This window comes from Gymnogyps californianus, chromosome 1 (genome assembly GCF_018139145.2).
Source record: "Gymnogyps californianus isolate 813 chromosome 1, ASM1813914v2, whole genome shotgun sequence".
Taxonomy (NCBI): domain Eukaryota; kingdom Metazoa; phylum Chordata; class Aves; order Accipitriformes; family Cathartidae; genus Gymnogyps; species Gymnogyps californianus.
In genome coordinates this window covers 175,536,102-175,557,700 of record NC_059471.1, presented here as the reverse complement: position 1 = coordinate 175,557,700, position 21,599 = coordinate 175,536,102, and the positions used below count along the sequence as shown (strand labels likewise).

Below are 21,599 nucleotides of genomic sequence, written 5' to 3'. Positions count from 1 at the left end.
GCCAGTAGAAAGCGGAGGGGGTTCGCTGGCTAATACTCTTGTTTGGCCAGCTCTGAACCACTATCCTACAGCCAAACAACAAGATAATAGCAGGCGGCGAACAGAAAAGGTCACCAGATGTACAGTTACTTCTTGCAATCAGCCCGATCCCTTCTGGCCTCTCACACCTCCTTTCATTCAGCCACGTCAGGTGGGAGGAAATTTATTTATTTACGTTTGTTTTATAAACTTGGACACCACAGGTCAAATCGCAAAGTGTGTCAGCAGATAGTCTTTGGATATGCCAATGTCATGCTCAGGATGGGCTGTAAAACTAAGAGCTGAGGTATTTGGGATTTGGCTGGCTGGGATCGTTTACTAAGAAGGAAATGTTTAAAATCAAATCTGTCATCTTAGCACTGAAGTCATTCCCTGAGCATATATCTCTTTGACTATTTCCAATGAGAATTTCACAAGTTAATAGAAGTCAAAATTAATCCAGATGTGATAGATCTACAGACTAAGAGCTGTACATCATCTGTGTATCTAACATGTATATCATGTTAAAGGTGGATATATTTTACTGTAGGCATACTTCCAGTAAAACTTAACTCCAATTCCAGTATATCTATCTCCAAGTACAAATGCTGCATTCAATTGTGAAGAAATATTTTGACTTTAGAATAAGTGTTATTTAAAGCACATGCAGTATTCAGGTTATTTTGTATGGTATTCAAATGATGTATGCTATGAATGAAACTACTGAATCTAATGCAGAGATTTCTAAGATGTGAGGGTTTGGCTGTAACTTTAAAAAAAATTCTATTCCTAAATATTTTTATGAGAATGAAAGAATGGATCCTTTCAGATAAAGTAAATAATCCTCAGAAACTGAAGATTACCAATCCAATCAAAATCAATTATCAAATTTATAAGTGTAAAAGAAATTTCTAATTAGAATTTTTAATTTCTAATGAGCATTTTTAAAGTCACAGTTACTTCTATTTGTTTCAACTGTTTTCTTTTCTGAATTATTTTGCATTTAATTAAATGCAAAGTCTGATCTTAAATGGGAATATATACATACATATGTTTTATGCATACTACACACACATATAAATATACTGATAATTTAGCCTTTTTCAAATTAACTTTTCTTATTTTGTTACATAGTATTTCTTTTGGGACAAATCTGCATAAGATTTCAACAAGTAGGAGTTCCCTAGACTGCTGAATAAATAAACATCTGCTACCATGGGGAAAGGCAGCATAGTTTATTAGTCTGAATGTAAAATTAATACTTTGTATTTCATAGAAGAGCATTCTGTTCGAATAAACATTTAAAGTAATGAACAATGCGATTGAAGGTTTTTTCTTGAATAGTTTTCGGTTGATGGGCCTTTGAATTATGTTTCTTTATTATTAGCAAATCAAGACCTGATAGTCTTTATCTCAAATGAGTTAGGAAGGATCCATCATCTTGATCCAATTACATTCATAATGCAAAAATTTTAGGATGCTACTCCAAGAAGGTAATGTACTCTATCACAGGCTGAATTTTAGTAAGAATCCATAGTTGTGACATGGCTGTCTTTCTCTAAAGACTATCAGACAATAACTTAATAGTTTCAGTGACCTTTGATGACATTTTTAATGATACTTTTCTGTTCTTAATTTTTCCTATGAGTTCCTTAATTTTTCCTATAGGTTCCTTGTGGTTTATTCATGTACAATATAAGCTGAAGTTGTAGCTATGGAATAGGAAAATACTTTGCACAAATATGCATAGTTAGGTATCAAAGAACTGTGGCTATCACAGTCTAATTGCGAGAAATGGACAAAAGCAATGCATAATTAAGCAAATTATTCCTCTTTTCAAGCCCTCAGTCCCCATTGTTATTCTCATGGTAAAGCAGAACCACGGGCCATCAGCCAAGCCATAGATTTTTTTATGAGGCAGGGAACAGTGAGCTCCATTAGTTTCCTGTTAAACACATGTAATAAAGAGACATTTGGCTATAATTCTGTGGTAGTGCATCTACTTTGTCTCTGATTGTGTTCTGGGTCAGTGGTCATCATCTTTGGAATGAAAACACCATAAATTAGTCTGGATATTTTTAATATGTAGCTAATTATTAAAGTGAAAAGTAGGTTTAAAAACTAGTTACTTTTGTCTTCTCAGAGGAACAGAGTAGTGAAAACAACCAAAGGCTGTAGTTTCCACACTAGCTAGAATAACTTTATATTGGTTGACAGGTTTCAGATGTGCATTTGACACATATTCCAAATTCATTTTATTTAAAATTATAGCTTCAAGAATAAAGCCTAAGTTATAAATGTTAAAATAGGAGTACATACAATTACTAATTAACCCTTAAGAAATTGCATATGTATCTAGTCTCATGTTTATCAAAAGTTAGTCCCTGGGGTATGTATCCTTTACCAAAAGAATTATCCCTAAGGCATCCCTGCAGATGCAGAAAGCGGGGTTGACCACTATACCCACAAGTAATTAAATAAATTATTTACTAATAATATAATTTACAAGGAGTGAACTTGTAGTAAGTTTAATTAGTATAAAATGAGGAGTTTACACTGAAATGTTTATAGCGATCCGAAATGATTTACAAAACACAAAAGCCACTTATCAGTATAACAGCTCTGAAGTGGAGACACAGAAGTGGGCCACTATTATATATATGATAATCTTTTTTTATTTGAGGAATAATATGCAGAGCAAGGTGTCAAGAAGCCCTTTTCCTTCTCTTACAGTGTGTAACAGAATCCTTTTTGGACTATGTCTTTTTCTGATTATACCTCAGATTCAGTACAACCACATACATTTGAACAATTTCAGCTACGCTTGTACAAGCATGCAAATCTGTAACTGAAAAATTTGCCAGGCACTGTGTGTGCCTGTACTGCTGTAATAAAAAATAAATTTTCTCGGTGAGAAAGCTCAGTTAATCCATTTGTGCATATAAATACGTTGTTTGTGAGTTATTTTTCCAAGTGTATTGTAGTGCCTATGTTTGAAAACTTTGCCTATTACCACTTTTGAGATGGTAAAGAGAAAATAAGTTTTTTCTTGTGCTTTTACTATTTGGTGTTGTGAGAGGAGTGGATGGAATTTTATGAAATTCCATAAAAATTAAATTCTTACTTTCCCTTGGCTGTACAAGCTGGCTTAGCTTGTTGGTTTCTTTCTGACTACTTGCCCTTCTTTGCCTACAAAGCTTGATGTTGGTTAGAACCAATGAAGAGTTGATGTATTGTTTGTATAAATTTTGCTTGCATAGATTATAAGGTAAAAGTTGTTAGAAAATAAAAAGAAGCTTTAATTTTTTCAAATCTTTTAATCAGTTTCCATTTTATTGCTTTTCTTATTGAGAAGTAAGATTTCCAATTTACAAGGCTGTCTTTTATATATACCTTTGCACACATGTATAAACACATTTATATTTTATATAAATTTTTTATTACTTTTATACACACAACACACACACATATATAATCAATATGAGATGAATAGACTAAGTAATGACCTTTTATAAAACTAACAGTGATATTTTTTGCTTGAGTCTCAGGATTCCTCTGGAGTGTTTTATTTGTGAGGTTAAAACTTACCTTTTAAGATAAAGTACTTGAATTCCCATTTTGAAGTGTTCAGTAATTGAAAATAATTGTTCCTGGACCTTAGTGTGGGAGCAGACTTCTTTTGGCCAATATATCAGTAAACTTGAAGCAAGGCATTAAATCCATAATTCATTTCCAGGCAGAGATACCTGAGCTAATCTCCTTGGGGGCTAAAGAAGTCTGAGAAACACTGGGCTCACTTGGCTGCTTCACCTATCCAAGTTAGCTCAATCTGAGTTTAAAACTAATAGAAAAGAGCTGGAGAAGATGAGCTTGGAGGGAAAAAAATATTTTTGAAAAACAAATAGATCTGGGAACATTGTCCCATTGTCACGACAAATGTCTTCTGTTTCTTTCACAGGCTCATCTAGTAGCAGCTTTCGAAAAAAGCTTGGGAAATATGACCGGCCGATTGCAAAGTCTAACAATGACAGCTGAACAAAAGGTACGTTTACCAAAGCAGATGCTTTAATGTGGAAAACAGTCAGCAGATTATATTAGAGTTTTGTTTAAAAAACACAGAAAGGAAACAGGGACAGCTGTGACAATAAGACAGACAGATCTTTCTTTAATGGCTGTTGCGATCAAATCTTCATAAAGCTCCAGGAGAATTAAACTGTGCAGCATCAGGTTTATGCAGACAATATCATAGAATAGTTTGAAGATAAAATCTTTCGTTTCCAGATTTTAATTAAAACATATGCGACTCTATGTTTAATCCATACTGAAAGATCCTGTAACAAAGACTGATCATAACCTGCTGGAGTGATTCATTCCAGCCTGCCAGCATGTCAGAATAATAGAATTATGGGAAGGGAAGAACTTTAAGTAGAGAAAAATGACTCCATTCAGAGAGTTAATGCAGGTTAGGTATCCTGTTCATGAGTAAACAGTTTTGGTTTTCACTGTGCTGTTTTGACTATTGGGGAAAAAAATCTAAACCTGATAGGCAGCAAATTTAATGTGAGCCTTTGTACCAAGCTCAGGATTAAGAGGCTGCTTAGCACCTTCCAGCATTGAACTTCTGCAACTTTCTGCCCTTATTCATTTTGAACAGTATCCTGTAAACAGAAAGGACTCGTTGAGCCAAACTGTGAAAGAAACTGTATATCAGTGAGCTATTAGTCACCACTGGAGTCAGTGTAGCTGTCTATAAAAATAACGTTTCACAGTCTGGTTGAGCACCAACAGATGAAATATGGTGTAACTCATTGTGAACTGGATAGAAAAATTTGTATTGCTTGCTTTTTTTCATCTTAAGCAAAAAAACTCAATGGAATTTTCTTAAAACCAAAACTTTTGACTGTTTTACAAAGTATAATTTCCCTCAGACAGTTTTCTTTCCAGAAGAGTTTAAGCAGTGACACTAAAACAGATCATCTCCAAGCTTCTTTCCCAAAAGATTTGGAACCCGTTCTTTTCCTTCTCTTCTTTTCTCTGTTGCTGAGGTTAAATTCCTTTTATCTTCATTATATAAATAGAGGCTGGAAGGACAGGTTTAAAGTAGCAGTAATAAAAGCTATTTTTTAATTAAAATTGGCTGTGCATTCTAATACAGAACTTCCTGCACTCAAGTGGAGTAATTTTACTCCAACTTGCAGGGCAGTTGCTCTTAAACAGGGGGTTTTTTAAATTGAATTATTATTTAGCAAGTTGAATCTTTTGAAAAATACACACATCCAGGTTGAGATTCATCCATTATACAGTAGCCTCACATACTAAAGGATGTAATTCAAATGGTTTTATTGTCTTTTGCAATAAAATTGTTGGGTTTCTCTTAACTTTATAATGAATGTTCAATTGAGACCCTTTTTAGATTACTCTTTATTAAAAATGTTTTGTTCTCCTTAAAAATAGCATGATTGCTTTATATAGAATAAATGCAAAAGAGTACGTTAGTTGAGTTTAATATCTTTGGAGAGAAAATATGCATTCTACTTAGCTGTTGCCCTTGTGTTCACCCAAGCAGTCCCGTGAACTTCAGTTTGACCACTCTTATCTCGTCATTTTTTTTAGCTTAGACAAACATTGTTCTTGTGCCATATGTTTTGAGCTCTCTTTGCTCTTCCCACAGGAATCTGAGCTTATAGAGCTAAGGGAAACCATTGAAATGCTGAAAGCCCAGAATTCTGCTGCACAAGCTGCTATTCAAGGAGCCTTGAATGGTCCCGACCATACCCACAAAGGTATGTTTTTGTCACTATTAAAATAAATGCAGAGTTTCTCCCCAGAAAAAAAGCTAAGTCACTACTTTCCTGTTGTTTTGGGGACTCTGTTGCAAGGGCAAGCACATTCTGCAGTGCATGGTAGGCATACTTGTGGTATTTCCAGAGCTGGAAACCTTGCATGAGCTTCCCGTTTGCCAGAGTTCTTGGAGCCTTGTCTTCTCAGAACTGGGTGGCCAGGAATTGATTGCTGGGTGTCAAGAGTTAACCCTGTCGCTGCAGTTGTGTATTGAAGTACACCCAAGACACTAGTGAAGTCTTATGGTGAAACATGGTTATAGTTTGGAAATCCAGTGTAAGTTGTAGCTCTGAAAATTAATTTACTCATTGTTAAGAGATGGACTGACAACAGCTCAGCTCCTTCACGAGGTGCTAAATCAGTGCAGGAGAGCAGGCATTTTAAATTCCAGATACTGAATTAATTTGTCATTCAGTTAGACAGATGTCACATGATAAATATATACTTCAAAAGTGCCTGTTGATAAGCAACAGCAAAGGAATTAGTTGAAGAAAAAAATAATAGCAGCATTCATTTTTGAGAGTGTCATTGATCTTTCTTTAAAGAGGTCATTATTTAGATGTTTGCCTTAAGGTCATTTCATTGCATGACTTGAGTATAGCAAAGCTAACTTCTAGGAAGTAAAAAATAATCTGAAAAGTAATTTCCCTTGGTATTAGTGGGTATGTTCTGCAAGAATATTTTCCAGTGATTAAGATATAGTTATCAGAGACTTTTAAGAAATTGAAACTCAAAAGCCTCACCAACCAATTCTAATATTCTCCACTTCTTGGTTATTTTGTTTCATTCATTTTTAATGAACTCCTGCCTGCTTATTTCTATCATGGTATATTAGAAGGTAGCATCTGAACGCTTATTAAGCCTGCTACATCAAGTAGTGCCTGTACTCCTCAGAAAAAGAACTGTAGTACATGTGATAGTAATAAGTCAAGTAATCCATCTGTAACAGAAACTGCTTAGCTATGAGGTTACGCCTGCATAGATTGCTGTGCTGGGTCATTGCCTTCATGCCAATAAGACCCCAGTTTGGAGAAGCTCCTAAGTGTTAGCCTAATTGTATGCATCTCCATTGACCCCCATGTGGTTTCTCACAGGCTGCAATAGCTTGAATCTGAGCCACTGCAAGCATCAATGCCATTTATGTTCATCTAGGCTCCCTCTGAGGAGGAAGATGCTACATAAATACAAGAATGATTATTATATTGAAACAGAGACAGATGGATTTCACAGTAATTTCTTTTCTTTAGATTTACGTATAAGGCGGCAACATTCTTCAGAAAGTGTTTCCAGCATCAACAGCGCTACAAGCCATTCAAGCATTGGCAGTGGTAATGACGCTGACTCCAAGAAAAAGAAAAAGAAAAACTGGGTAAGTGCTCAGCAGGTCTAAATCTATCTTTTAGCTATTATGTCGTTTCCTAGTGCCTGAGTAGCATAATGGTCCATTTCATCTACAATATTCTTGTGGGGCCAGACGGATACAAAGCAATTCACGTGTATCCATACTGTGACACTACCAGCAAACTAAAAATTGTTGAATATCAGCAGGGAATTATTTGCATATCAGGATAATTAAAAAAAAAAACCAAACCAAACCAAACCAAACAAACAAAACTTAAAATAGCTGTTGTGACCAAAACCATCTCTGGGCCACATTGAAACCCTGTTTGATTTTTTTTCAGTCGGAGTTTGATTCAAAGGCTTGACTCAAATATGTTACCCAGCTATGAAGGGAGTTGAAATCTGTTAAGAATTCTCATGTAAAAGTAGTACTATGTTTAAAGAAATTAAGTTGCTTCTCAACTGGAACACACAAATACCACTTAGTGCTAAGGATTTAATCAAATACTTTCAGTAAATAAGCAGAAAATATGTTTTTGTTGTTTTAAAAATATTACCTGCATAAACATTTGTTTTAAAATACTGATCAGCCTTCATTCCCTTGATTTGTAATTCCACACTCTTTCATGTTTCTGCAAGGTGAACTCTAGAGGAAGTGAGGTGAATATAAACCATGGAAAATTTGGCATGCATCTATAAAGAACCCTATCTTGGCATGATTGCTATTTATTTTGGCAGTAGGCTTTTATACCTTCTAAAAACAGATTATCCTGTATGTCTTCTCAGTTTGTCTCTATTCATTTTAATCTCAAAGTTTAGACTATAGAAAGGGGGAGTGTAGCCAAAATCCATTTCTTTCTCGTTAGATATCATGAGCTGGAAAGGACTTAAATAATGTTTCTCTGATCAGTGGTCACACTCCCCACTCTCCAATTATATCATGAAAATAACATGTTTGAATACCTCATTTTTTATGGAGGAACCAGTTTGTCATTGAGTTCTATACAATTTTAATCAGAACAACTTTCTGAAAATAAAACCAAAAACCAACCACATTTTTCCTAAGAGGAACAACTTCTGTATTTAGACAAAGGTATCAACAAATGGGCTAGTTAAAATTCACTGCAGACACAACTGTTGTCATCTTGGCTCCTGAAATAAATGGCTCTTTGGCTATTCTGTCCCTTTTCAATACTGGATATGAGCTTCTAGAGGGAAAAGGCAATGCTTGTACGTTCAGAGATCTTACTACTCTAAAGGAAACTGCAGCAAAGAGTATATACCTTTCAGCTAACATTCTTCTCAGCAGTACAACAAAGCAAGCCTCATGTTCCAGCTTAAATCCTCTTGCTTGTGATCCAAACCATAGCATTTGCATAGTTTGGCCATTCAAATTTTTAATGGGGAAAGTAAATTGGCAAACCCAATAAATTGGACTTGTCTTTTGATTTCAGCACTTAGTAACAGCAGGTTCTGCCTGTACCTAGATGCAAAGTGGTTATTTAAAGCCAGCCCTTGAAGGGAATGCCATGGGAATGGGATTCCACTGGGGCTTAATGGTTTTAAATGAGCACCCCTCTCCCATAGCCGTATCACTCGGTCCTGCACTTTTTCCATAGCATTACGTTTGCGCTGCGCTGGATTAATAAAGTCAAAACAAAGCACTGTATCATGTTTTTAGAGATACTGTGTTGCATATGTTAATACCTTGCTTCTGTATACTGACCTCAGGCAGTGGCTAGGATGGCATCTGCAAACTAACTCTTCAAAACATGAGCTGCACACAAATTGCCGTGATGAGGAAAATAATCTTGCTCTGTGTTTGTTTTCCAGCTAAGAAGCTCTTTCAAACAGGCCTTTGGAAAGAAGAAGTCCACCAAGCCTCCTTCCTCACATTCGGACATAGAAGAGCTGACAGACTCCTCTCTTCCTTCATCACCCAAATTGCCCCACAGCTCAGGAGAGTGTGGGGCAACATCAATGAAACCGTCACAGTCAGCATCTGCGTAAGTCTCTCTCTTGGCAAACCTTTCTTCCCAAATGGGATGGACTGTGAAACAGACCTCCTCAAGTGTGGCCATCTGCAATTCAGAAACCATTGCCAACAGCCGTGATCTTTTAATCTTGTGCTCCATCCATTTGCCAGATTTCTTGTGTGCTTCCCTCCATTTACACACTACTTTTCCAACATCTCTTTCTTAGGTCATTCTCTCCTCCTTTCACAGCCTTTACCCAAAATCATCTAGCAGTGAAAACTTCTTTCCAAATGCATATCCAAAAGCTTATGTTGTGCTCTCCCTGCACCATTAACAACTTTATCATATCCACTTAGTAAAGGCCAAATACTGCAGTTTCCTTTCTTCATGACATACTAAAAATGTCATTTTATTTTTCAGGTAGCTATGAATTTTTACAAGACACTCATCCCTTCTGTTATTACTTTATCTACTTTGTAGCTACTGATTTATATAATTTTCAATCTATTTCCTTTCTTTAATCAGCTTGGATTTTTTGCGGGATTTTACTTTTATTTTTTATTCAAATCACCATCCTTAAGTTTGCAGGACTGAGAACAAGTCATCAGTCAAAAGCTGTCCCATTTCTTCATTATTTTTTGGATGTCTAATATATTATTCTTACGGAATTCTGAGCTCCCATTCATATTCTTCTACCTAATTTTTTTTCATACTCATAACTTTTTCCAGTTTGGGGAAATCAACCTCTTTGAACCAACAAATGCATGCTACTGATGCCAGCCTTACTTTCCTTGTCCTAATTGAGAATAATCAGGTCACAACTACTCTTCCTTAAAGCACCCGGGGAATTCTAGTCTTGTGACTGATTACTGAGCTTTAGAATAGAATTTCCCTGCGTTACATTAGGTGCCTTTTATGATTAACTTTTTACAGACTATAATGATTTTTGTATACTAGGTTTAGGAGTTTGACAGCAAATATTCCCACAGAAGAAACCCCTCCACAATAATTGTTTTTCTTTCCTCACATTCCATACAGACTAGTGAGGAATAACTCATCCAGATCTCTAGTTTTGTTGGGTTTTTTTATAGGAAGCTCACATTTCTATGGTTTCAGGTATATGTGTGTTTTGGGAGGAGGATTTCTACATGTTTGGGACCCTTGAGTCTGATTTATTATCAACTTAAAAATCACTAGTAAAGGCCTTAATAGAAAGCGGCTGAACTTAAACAAAACACTTTTATTCTACAAAATTATTTACTCATGATTCACAGATCTGCTCTCATAACCTTATCCTGTTTCCTTTCTGCCAACCCTGCTTTTTACTCTGTCTCTTTGACTTGCTCTCTAGATGTACTGGTGTTCCCAGAATTTATCAGGGGCAAAACTACATGTCTAGTCTTTCATCCCAAGCTCTTCCCATGGCTATTTGGTGTCTGAGCCTTAACTTCCTAAATTCTGTCCAGTTCACAGCCTTCTGGTTCTTCCTCCCTAACATTTTTAAACACTGATCTTTCTGATCATATTATTGCATTTTTTATTTATTGTGACCTTTCTACACAGGATAACATAGATTCCTTCCCTTCCACAGAGAGATCACGTAAAATATATTTATTTAGATTAATTTATTTGTCTGTTATACTGATAATGTTACTTTCTTTGGAAGACTCGGTTTTCCATTGCATAATTTAAACTTCTGTCGCCTTCAAGACTTTTCATAATTGTTGGCAGCCTCTGTTCAAAGATCATAACTTACTTACTCCTTCTACCCAGAGCAACCTATTGATTTAAAAATCCTGAGTTTGTAACAAGAAAGGAAAAGTAAAACTCTTTCTAACTACTTTGAACCTTTGTCTGAAGTCTGATCAGGATTCTGAGCTTCTTTTTGTGACTGCTCAGGAACGCTAACTTACTTTTTGTTTTTCTTCCTTTTGATGAAGTCTCATCTTTCTATGTAATCTTACAGTTGGAGCTGAGTGTTGAAGGGCTCTGGAATCTGCAAAAGAAAATTCTATTCATACTTTCTGCTTCTATTCTGCTTGTCTTACCAGTATAGACAGCTTTTTCCTGCTTCTTCCAGAACCGTAGACCTGCTTTCTACTTTATTTTTATCTTCTTTAAAGCTGACTTGCCAAGGTCTTTTTGTCCATCCCTCTCAAGATGTACTGCAAAAAAAGCCAAAAAGAAAATAGCCAACAAATAGATAAGTGACTTCCCAGTTGTCCAAGCTGTTGTATGAGATAATATATGCATGTAAATAAAATTTCATTTCTGATTTCGTTAGCATAGGTATGGGCACATCAAACAAAGAACTGTATCATAATATATGGGAAAAAATCCTGGTATATGCCGTTATTAATTTTTACTCACATTTAAAATATTTGTGCATGTTGTGAATGTTATTCATTATTTTCCTTCTTCAATTTGACATATTTTTTTATTTGCCATGAACTTCTTCATCTTCCCTTTGCTTACGCTTTCTTTATATATTTTCTTGACCTGAGTCTCATGTTCTAAACCATTACCTTTACTTTCTTCCAATTGCATCTGTCTAATACGTGTGTATGCAGGTCATCTCTAGTCTGGGCACCAAAGAAAAGGCAAAACGGTCACGTGGTCTACAAGCATAGATCCCGGTAAAATGGAGTGTGGGGCATGGAGTTGTACACCCAACTGCTGACCTGAAGAGTGCTGCATCTTCTTTCCCAAAATGCATTTGCATGCATTCTGGCAATTAAAAGTTGACCTCTGTTTCTTGTTTGTATACTAGTAGTAATAATCACAATAATAATACTCATTATTATAAAATATTTTTCATATTTAAATTGTTCTGCAAATATTAACTATTTATAGTGACAGTAATAAAGAACAAATAACATTTAGTGAATTGACTCAAAATATTGCTTAGTGTAACAAGGTAGCTGAAATTCAGTGCTTTATTTTCTACTGGTTCTTGTATGCAACAGGTCTAGGTCTGATGATGACACAGAGAGGCGAAACAGTCTGGCATGAGAAGTGGACAGTTGTGGGTCCCTGGGCCAGTCATGTTTTGATCTTTTCTCACAATGTAATGGTTTCTTCCCTTAAAATTACTGCTCATGAAAAATAATCACATGGTGATTACTCTTAATCCAGTCTTTAAGGAAAAAAAACCAAAACCAATCAGCATGATTTCAGATACCATACATTACCAAATGACAGACTGTAGGCAAAAAGTCAACCATCACAAATCAAAACCATTACAGATCAAAATCTTCTAGATCATGAATTCAAGGACTGTCTCTTTGTGTACTGTTCAAAACAGAGAAAGCTGTCGATGCCTAACAGATAATAAATATCAGTAGTACAGTTTAATCAGCATACTTCAGTTCTGACTATTGCTACTTAGGAAAATCATAACCTTTGCACCAAAGAAATGATGCAGACATAAAATCAAATTAAAACCAATCGGTGATACACTCTCAAAAAAAAGATTTCTGAAAAGTTTTTAATAACTTTTTTTCACCATAGTGAACTATCTAACTAAACTGGAATGGTATAAAGCAAGCTGATCATTTCATCTGGAGAGGGCTTTTTTCCTTTTTTAATTTGCAATTTGAACCTTTTCATGTTTCTTTGATAAGATTCTTTCTTCACTCAAGGGTTTCACCAGCAGCAAGCGTTTTCTTTACTTTGATATTTAGTAATGGCACTGCTTTGGGGGAGAACCTTCCTTTAATCTCCTGCCTGTTTCCTGCTCCTCTTTAGGATCTGTGAGTGCACAGAGGCAGAGGCTGAAATTATTCTTCAGCTAAAGAGCGAGCTGAGGGAGAAAGAGCTAAAATTAACGGACATTCGTCTTGAAGCCCTCAGCTCTGCACACCATCTGGATCAGATTCGGGAAGCCATGAACCGCATGCAGGTCAGTGCAGTAGCTTAAGTGATGACAGGGGTGCACACCAAAGGTATGCCTGGTGTATTTCCTTTCCCAGTACTTTGTTTCGGATACCAAAAAACTGTCGATACAATGTAAATTGCTAGATTGACAGTACTTCCAAAGGATGGGTATGATAAGTGTTCACCTTATAATAATGATATTCTTAGCATTTATGTTAATAGCTAAAATGTGGTTAAGAGATATGGAAGGAGACATAATCCCTGCCCAAAGGATATTTGTTATCTAAACCTTATGACTGGGGAAAGCAACATGACAGACAAGCAGATCAAGAAGTGATTTCTAGAGAGCTTTAAATCCTTGGGCTGTGTGGGGGGCAGGGGTATACGTGCATACTCTCTCATCATTTCTGATTCCTAACCCAGTTGTGGCTTGCCAAAGCAAAGAATGTAAAATTGAACTAAATTATTGTATCCAGCATCACTAAAATTTCACTACATTATTTTGTGACACTGCTTCAAATCCTTCCTGAACACATTTTTCATCAGAAGACTTTCCCTTTCATGAGGCTGAAAGGATGCAGAAAGAATGGCAGTGTTCTTCAGTGGAGCACAGAGCTTTATGGGACTCAGCTGTGTTGCCCACATACAAGTGTCTAGTATCATGTTGGGTGCCCAAAAGTATCTACAACATCCACATAGTATGACATAGGTCCTTCAGTAGATCTGGGCCCTTCTGGAATGACAGGTGAGATACCTAGGACATCCCTGAAGGCACTATAAACCTGTATTTGGGAAACAGAATCAAGGCCATGGGGTGGGGATTCAGGTTGAGACTAGGACAGCTACATTTAGATGTCTAGGTATGAGCTAGGTAATAAACTCCTGTTGTAGTCAATTGAGTTTTAGTCCTGCAGTAGTGGGGCCTAGAGAGCTATCCTAAAATCATCCTAAGATAGGTATAGAGGGTGAAATGGAGTTGTTTGAGCATAGGAACCTATTACCATTTGAACCAGCCTCAGGTATTTGCATCTGCACAGGACTCGTAGGTTTAGCATTCTACCCATGGAAGACCGTGTTTACAATGACGCTGGAAACCCACATTTACACAGCTGAATCCAGCCCCAGTGGCTTGTCAGCTGAATTGCTCTGTGCTGGGTACTTAGGTCAGGTGCACCTGTAGGCACTTTTGTAGAGATGTCCACAGCGGCTGATTTCATAACTACCAGATTTGGTGTGCTTGCTGTCTTTTCTAGACCTCTTTGTATATACCATGCCTATAGCAGTCTCAGCCACACCTTTAAACATCTATGGTACCCGTCATCCTCCCAGGTGCTCACACCACTAGGTGCCAACATTGCTATGGGATATTTGGCTGAACTTCAATTAGGGGGAAGAATAATCAAGAACTGGTCCATAAAGATGGGTTTCAATTGTCCAGACATAAGTAAAGCATTTGATCTGGAGCCACTAAAAAGTTTTCAGGAACTGCACGGGATAGAATACAGTTCATTGCAATGGTGGAGAACAGGATGTGAAGGCTTATCAGCTGATTACGGTCTTACACTGGGATATGAGTGCCTAAACCAGGTGAACTCCCCAGAGAGAGGAGTCTGCTGTAGTCACAGGCTTCCAAAGTTTGAATTTCACCAAAGCTGGGCAGAGGCGACTAGTTCAGATGCTGTCTCTGGTAATCACCACTTCTTCTGAAGTTTTCCCAAAAGGACAGGCAGCCACCTTGGAGCTGCCAGACTCTGTGACATTTTGGAGGACTGACGAGGATTGGTAAGGGGAAAAAGTAGGATTAGTGGGAATGACATATAAATACTGTGTGTATTCAAAGCACCTTAAAAATCTAAAGCTCAGCTGAATGAAGACTGCTAAGGGTTGTGTAATTAATCAGCGTAAATTGCAGAGTAGATGGAGATCATGTGACTCATTTCACCATAGCTCCTGATTTGAACCCCAGGCTAAACTTGTGCACTCATCTATTACCTCCTGTCACTATTTTGCTGGTTTGTCCCTTCCCTTTCACTATCTCCTCACCTTTGCCTATATGATCTAATCTTTTTGTAGCTGTTGCAGGGGTTTTTGTGATGCTATCCCTTATGTTTTTACTTGTATAATGTAGATGTACAGCCTTCATAAAAGAATAGGACTTTTAGCAGAGTGTTAGTGAATGTGGAATTAAATTTGATGTGCAAAACCATCTGCAAGAATAAGCAGTTGCTTTGTACTGTGCTTCGTGAAGCGACTGAAAGCTAGATTGCGCTGGTACCAGGCTGTTCTCAGGCTAAGTTTTCATTTTATTATTGTACATTCAATAATCACTTGGCACCACAGAGGATTTAGCTAAAAAAATTCCTAGTTGTTCTGATTCATCTGTCACTGTATGTTTTCATCAAAGAGGGTTTGCTGGCCGTTATGTGAACAATCTCATGTTTGAATGATCAAAAAGTACTATCTGATAGCAAGAAGGATTATGAAACTGTTAAACTATCAATTTCTAATTGTCCATTTTTAATTTCATTTCTCCTCTGTGAAGTTACTGCTTAAATTTTACATTCAATGGCAGTAATAATTTTCTGTGACTTTAGAAACATTGACATATCCAAGATTTTAACAATAACTTTCTTAACTGACTGTTACCTAAGATATTTGACAATAGAAAGTAGCTTATAAAACTGGGGATAGCTGGGAAAATTCTCACCACATTTGCATTATGGTCAACTGTACAATAAACACAGAAGCTTGAAGCTTATGTTGTTTAGGAATTGTCTTGAGGCAAAAGCTAAAACAAGGTTATAGAGGTTTTCTCCTTTCATTTCAGAAGTGAAGGCAATCCAGTTTTCACTGACTCTGTTATACTTCTGATGTATAGTGCTACGTACGGCTGTGAAAGTGGTAAACTAGTTAGCTCCTGCAGGAGAACAGCAGGCACCAGAATAGCCACCCCCAGTGGTTTTCCAAAAGAATAACCTCCTGTACTTTTATGTTGATTTCTTTTGAATACAGAATGAAATTGAGATACTGAAAGCTGAAAATGATCGTTTAAAGGCAGAGACTGGAAATACTGGAAAGCCTACCCGGCCATCATCGGAGTCTTCAAGCAGCACATCATCTTCTTCATCACGGCAGTCACTAGGACTTTCTCTGAACAATTTAAACATCACAGAATCTGTTACATCAGGTAAACATATTTTGGGCACATGCATGCCTCAGCAATTAGTAAGAATTATTATTTTTGTCCTCTCAATGGGCCATATATGAGGCATGCCTGAAAATCAAAACAGCTCATATCACTCAGGTAAACATCAGATATACACTCACTAATGGAGATGAGGAAGAATGCTGGCAGTCATTTCTGAAAATGTAGCTTTTAGAAGGCTCTGAATAATAGTAACAGACTGTTCATTATGTTTGCTTAGTTCCTAGCCGTGATACTCTCTACCTACCTAGTTTACAATACTCTTTGGTCATCTAGTTTACAGTTTATTTGAAAAGGACAATATCTGTTGTAGTATACTTGACAACTGTATAGATATATTCTCTTGTCCCTATGGGATGAATATGAGCATAGTACATGAAACTTTCTTTTTTTTTGTTTACAGATCTTTTATCATTCAGTTAGCTCCCTTAACTTCATTTCATATTTGCAGCTGTGGCAGAAGGTGGTCTCAGTTAGCTTTATCCCTTACATTTTTTTAATGTGATATAGCTAGTTAGCCTATGTTGGACCAAATCACCATTTATCACAGGAGCCAAACCCCGCCTGGCTTATTAAGCACTCTCATTGTCTTCAGTGAATGAGGGAAAGCAAGCAGAACTTTGGACTACATCCTGAACATTAACATTTGATTATTTTCCATGCCATAGAGTTTATGATAATAAGCCTTCTACACTTGTTTTGATAATGTAGCCAAGAAACAGAAGTGCTGTCTCTAACATTAGAACCAGGAGCAGAGCAGAAGCAAAGCAGCGCTCATTAGCGTAGACTCCACAGAAAGTATAATGCAGTCTCTGGAAGCAATAAAAATGTGGCTAATAATTGTAGAAAGAGTCTAGGCAAGAGTGCAGCTGGGAATGTGCCAAACTGCCTGACTATAATGTGGATTGGCAGTTAGTTGCATTATCTTGCCAGTCATTGATTACACGGATATTTGAATATTTCTTCTGGTTAATATCAGACTTTGTATGGAAATCAGTGTATTTTTTATTTACATTCCAGCCTACTTTTTTGCCAGGTTTAACTTTTAGCATGGATGAGCCTGAGCTAGGCCTCGGTATACAATGAAGTGTTGCAAAAACAGGGAGAAAAAGTTTAACTATGGTTCCTGCTCACACATCCACGTACATTAAAAAAAAAACAAACCAAAAAAAACCAGAACAGAATTTTTTTCCAAATGGTGATTGTAGAATCTCTTTCATGAGCAGCAGCTATTAGCACTTTGTCGCTTGGCACTAACTCTGTCTAGATACATGAATAAACATGGAGGAGGAAGAGGAGGAGGAGGAGTTCGAAGAAAAGGAGGAGGAACTGGATGAGAATAAGATGGGAAAAGAGGACCGGGAGAAGAACACAGGAAGGTGAAAGATAAGAAAAAGAACGAAGGTGAACAAAATCAGGAGGAAGAGTTTAGCAAAAGAATAGAAGAAATAAAAGCTGGAAGAAAAAGAGGAAGAGGAGGAGGAAAGGGGAAAAAGGAGTAGGAGAAGGAACAGGAAGAAGAACAGGAAGACTGGGAGAAGTGGTTGGACTCGATGATCTTAAAGGTCTTTTCCAACCTAAATGATTCTATGATTCTATAAGCTTTATATAATTTTCTGTGTTACTGGTTCTAAATGTTTTTCTAGCATGCAAAGTAATTACTTTTGGTTATAAGAAATTAAAGAAATAAGGATGCCTAATGAGGAGTGGAGGATTTAATTTGATTATGAATCCAGCCTTTTTGATCATTGTGAGTATCATTTTGTTGCTGTGCCAGAGAACCTGGAAGGGTGACAGCTTCCCACCAAGTCTTGTGGGATTTCTGCAGCAGCTGGAGTACTATTGAACAAAAGTCCCTGAGATATGGAGAGGTTAATCATGCTGGGAACTAAGCTGAGAGAGATAACGAGGGCTTTGGCTCATATTAAAAAATGCCGTGGCACTTTCTGGGAGACCAGTGTCTCCAAATAACCGTGGTCATCTGGAAATGACCAAAGCTATCCATTGCCACTTCCTAAGGGTATGACTGTCTCCTCCAGATAGCTGTGAGTGGCAAGCTGGGAAGGGGCTCAGTGGTCACAGACACTCGTATTTCAGTCAGTCACTAGAGTAAAGAGCCGCAAACAAGGACCAGTACAAGACTCTGTCTGGACTGTCCAGTGAAAAGAGTGCCAGAGCTCAGACAAGAAGTAAGCTGGAGCCACCATAGGGCACCTCAGGAGGAGGCCTGGCAGGAGGTAATTAAAGCAATTAGCACCACCATGAAATTAGACCCCCTTGGGCATCTTCTCAGCCCCTTGTGCCAGTGAGAGGGAGAGCTCTTAGAAAGTGGAATTTTTTTCTAGCCACAGAGTGGTTCCTCATTCCTAAAGACTGACAGAAGAATGTATTTAAAAGGCTACGCGAGGGTCATTTAGAGATTGAAAAATTTCACAGGGGGATCAGTTATATTGTAAATTGTCCTCAGACAAACTATGACATTATGGAAACTCTTAAGATTTGTCCCATATGCCAAAACACAAGACAAGTGAAGTGAAACATTCAGTGTTGGTGGCACACAAAAACTGTCTGCCTGGAACAAAACAAGCAAGGATTTGTTTAAGCTCACAACAAAAATGCTTCTTCATTTGATCAATTAAAAAACAAAAACAACAACAACAACAAAAAACCACCAAACCAACCGCAGAATCTGCTTTCTAGATCTGGGTGTAAGTTATCAAACATTTTATGTGAGGACTTATTTTTTAATACATTCATTGAAGTCATATTCATAAGTCTTCTATGGTTTTGCTTTAAGCAAGTGACTGAATCTTACTGGCACCTCATTTAATTTGGATGAAATCTGACCTTGTGCAGCCTATGACATGAAGTCGATGCTTTTCTTCAATCACCACAATAAGAACGAGCAGGACTTAGGGTAGCGGATTACTGTGCTGGCCTTTGAAGAAAATGCAAATCCATAATCTCTCCTAATTTGATAGTTTAAATGTCTAACAGTAAAATCTCTGAGAGAACTTCTAGAGGAAGACAGCAGTTTTATCCCTTGCCATAAAGCTGCAGGCTCAGCCTTCAGTAAGAAATACATCCTCCTGCTCTCTAGTTTTAGGAGTTAGTGAAGAGATAGAAACAGAGGCACAGAGCAGATCAGAATCACTCTTTACCTCCAAGAAAAATGAAACCTTTTCTTAGAGGAATGGCTGAATATGGAGTCCCATATTCTGGAGGACCGCAAAGTGGTTTTCTAATGGATACTGTTTGTAAGCCTGTATTGTGGGGGTAAAAAAGACTCTATCCATGCCATGTGTACAGAAGGTAAAGAAATCAGCTGGAAAGAGAAATTAAATGCTGCTTTACTTAGCAGCAAACATATCAATGCAAGGATTTCTTTGTTTTCTCCTTACAACATTCTAAAGGGCACAATGAGTGCCCAAAGATACAAACTTAATTTGGGTTTTAAACAACATTACTTCATGGACGTATGGTAATTTTGAACAAGTTCCAAGAAGGAAAGCAAAAGCAAGACTATAATGCAAGAATTTATTAATTTCTACATGATTAAAGCTCCTAATATTGCTTAAAAAATTGACAAATTGTAACTTTTTTTTTCATCTCCAACAGAAAAGGTGAATTAGGAATAAGTACAGATTAAAATGATTGCAAGTTCTTGTGATGGCTGCCTTTCTTTTTAACCGAAAAAGCCTTTGAACAGATATTGAACTGATGATGTGAACATAACTGATGTGATTTGTCAGGTTGATCACTTTACTTCCCTTCTTTTATTGTAGATATTTTGTTGGATGATGTCGCTGATGGAGCGCTCCACAAAGAAGGTCACAGCGTGAAAATTTTAGTCACTATAAACAAGGGCTATAGTCGAGCCAAGGTAAGATCATTACCCAAAGGTCTAGATGCAGAATTATAGCTCAGGCAAATCTTGCAGTATAGTAGCTCAACTTGTTGCAGTATTTTCAGCCAGGAACTGAAGGCAAATATCCTAAAGATAGAAGCTCTCTTCTCTGTCATCCCTGCTCAATACAGGCAGGCACTCTCCATAGACTAATGTCATATGGCCTCCTCCTGCCTTTGTGGCGCCTCAGACACTACCAATTCTCAGTTTAATTAGTAGTAGGATGTTCTGGGACTTGCTGTCTCCATTTAAAAGTCGTTATAAATTAGATCTATGCCTTGGACCCCTTAGGGTGCAACTATGAATATGCTGCTGAGGTAATCAATTGGAATTGCATTGTTGTGTTTTCATGTTCTGTATTGCAAAACCTTTGCAAAAATACAGTGTAACTTTTATTTCTATTCAGCTCTTTATAAACACAGATGCAATCAAATAGCAGAATAAGATACTGTATTTCCTTCCTTATAAAGGTATACCAAAGTAATACCTTCTATACCTATTTCTGGCACAGAAATTATTAACAAAGTTGTAACATCACATTCTAAATAATATTATTTTTCTTCATTGGGAAAATTATGAATCTTCATAGAAAACTGATTTCCACCATTTTTAGTCCAGTTTCCAAAAATCTCTCTTTGCAGGATCAAAAACCACATGCATATCTGATAGGATCAATTGGAGTCAGCGGAAAAACAAAATGGGACGTTTTAGATGGTGTAATCAGACGTCTCTTTAAGGTAAGACACTGAAAAATTAGCTCAAGTATTAATTCAGTTTTCTTTTTCACTTAAGAAAAATTCTGTATTCTTTGGGTTGTCTTGCCAAATTTTTGTTTTGTTTTGTTTTTTCACATATAGCTAACACCACTATTAAACTTTAATCTTAATGTTGCTGGGTTTTTTTCATGATTGAGGCAGTTCTCTATTGACTGTGACTGCAAGAATCTCCTTGTCAAGTGACTTCACCCGTACCAAAATATTTTCCAAACTACTTTCATTCAATAACCATTTTTATTTTTATGTCTTATGTTTTCATATAATTTCAGGAATATATTTTCCGAGTGGATCCGACTACTAGCCTGGGTTTAAGCTCTGACTGCATTGCTAGCTATTGTATAGGGGATGTAATTAGAGCCCATAGCCTAGAAGTGCCTGAACTGCTGCCTTGTGGATATCTGGTTGGAGATAATAATGTCATCACTGTGAACCTGAAAGGTAAAACCCCAAGAATATTTTTGCAGATACTGTAGAGCTCTTCACTGCAGTCCCCCATCCCTTCATATTTTTTTTCTTATGCCTGACCTTTCTGTATTTCGTCTCCTGTTCAAGGACTCATTTATCACGTTAACTCTCTGTATGACATTGTAAACTCTCTGTATGAGAGTTTGTAAAATACGTAATGCGGTGCGGCATTTTGAGGCAAATCTAAGAATATC

General features: G+C 37.0%; 1 protein-coding gene across 2 annotated transcripts in view; it reads left to right on the top strand.

Annotated features, from left to right (window-relative positions):
• The window catches only part of NAV3 (neuron navigator 3), a 272,512-nt gene that overhangs the window by 239,500 nt on the left and 11,413 nt on the right, over nucleotides 1-21,599 (top strand). Inside the window, exons 23-33 of one of the 2 annotated variants that reach the window (XM_050896718.1) lie at nucleotides 3,977-4,060; nucleotides 5,690-5,801; nucleotides 7,107-7,228; nucleotides 7,840-7,860; nucleotides 9,034-9,206; nucleotides 11,747-11,812; nucleotides 12,924-13,077; nucleotides 16,065-16,239; nucleotides 20,043-20,140; nucleotides 20,806-20,901; nucleotides 21,210-21,378. In XM_050896718.1, the coding sequence (XP_050752675.1) occupies nucleotides 3,977-4,060; nucleotides 5,690-5,801; nucleotides 7,107-7,228; nucleotides 7,840-7,860; nucleotides 9,034-9,206; nucleotides 11,747-11,812; nucleotides 12,924-13,077; nucleotides 16,065-16,239; nucleotides 20,043-20,140; nucleotides 20,806-20,901; nucleotides 21,210-21,378 (1,270 nt within the window). The remainder of the gene's footprint in view (nucleotides 1-3,976; nucleotides 4,061-5,689; nucleotides 5,802-7,106; nucleotides 7,229-7,839; nucleotides 7,861-9,033; nucleotides 9,207-11,746; nucleotides 11,813-12,923; nucleotides 13,078-16,064; nucleotides 16,240-20,042; nucleotides 20,141-20,805; nucleotides 20,902-21,209; nucleotides 21,379-21,599) is intronic. The other variant, XM_050896725.1, reaches the window with a different exon arrangement.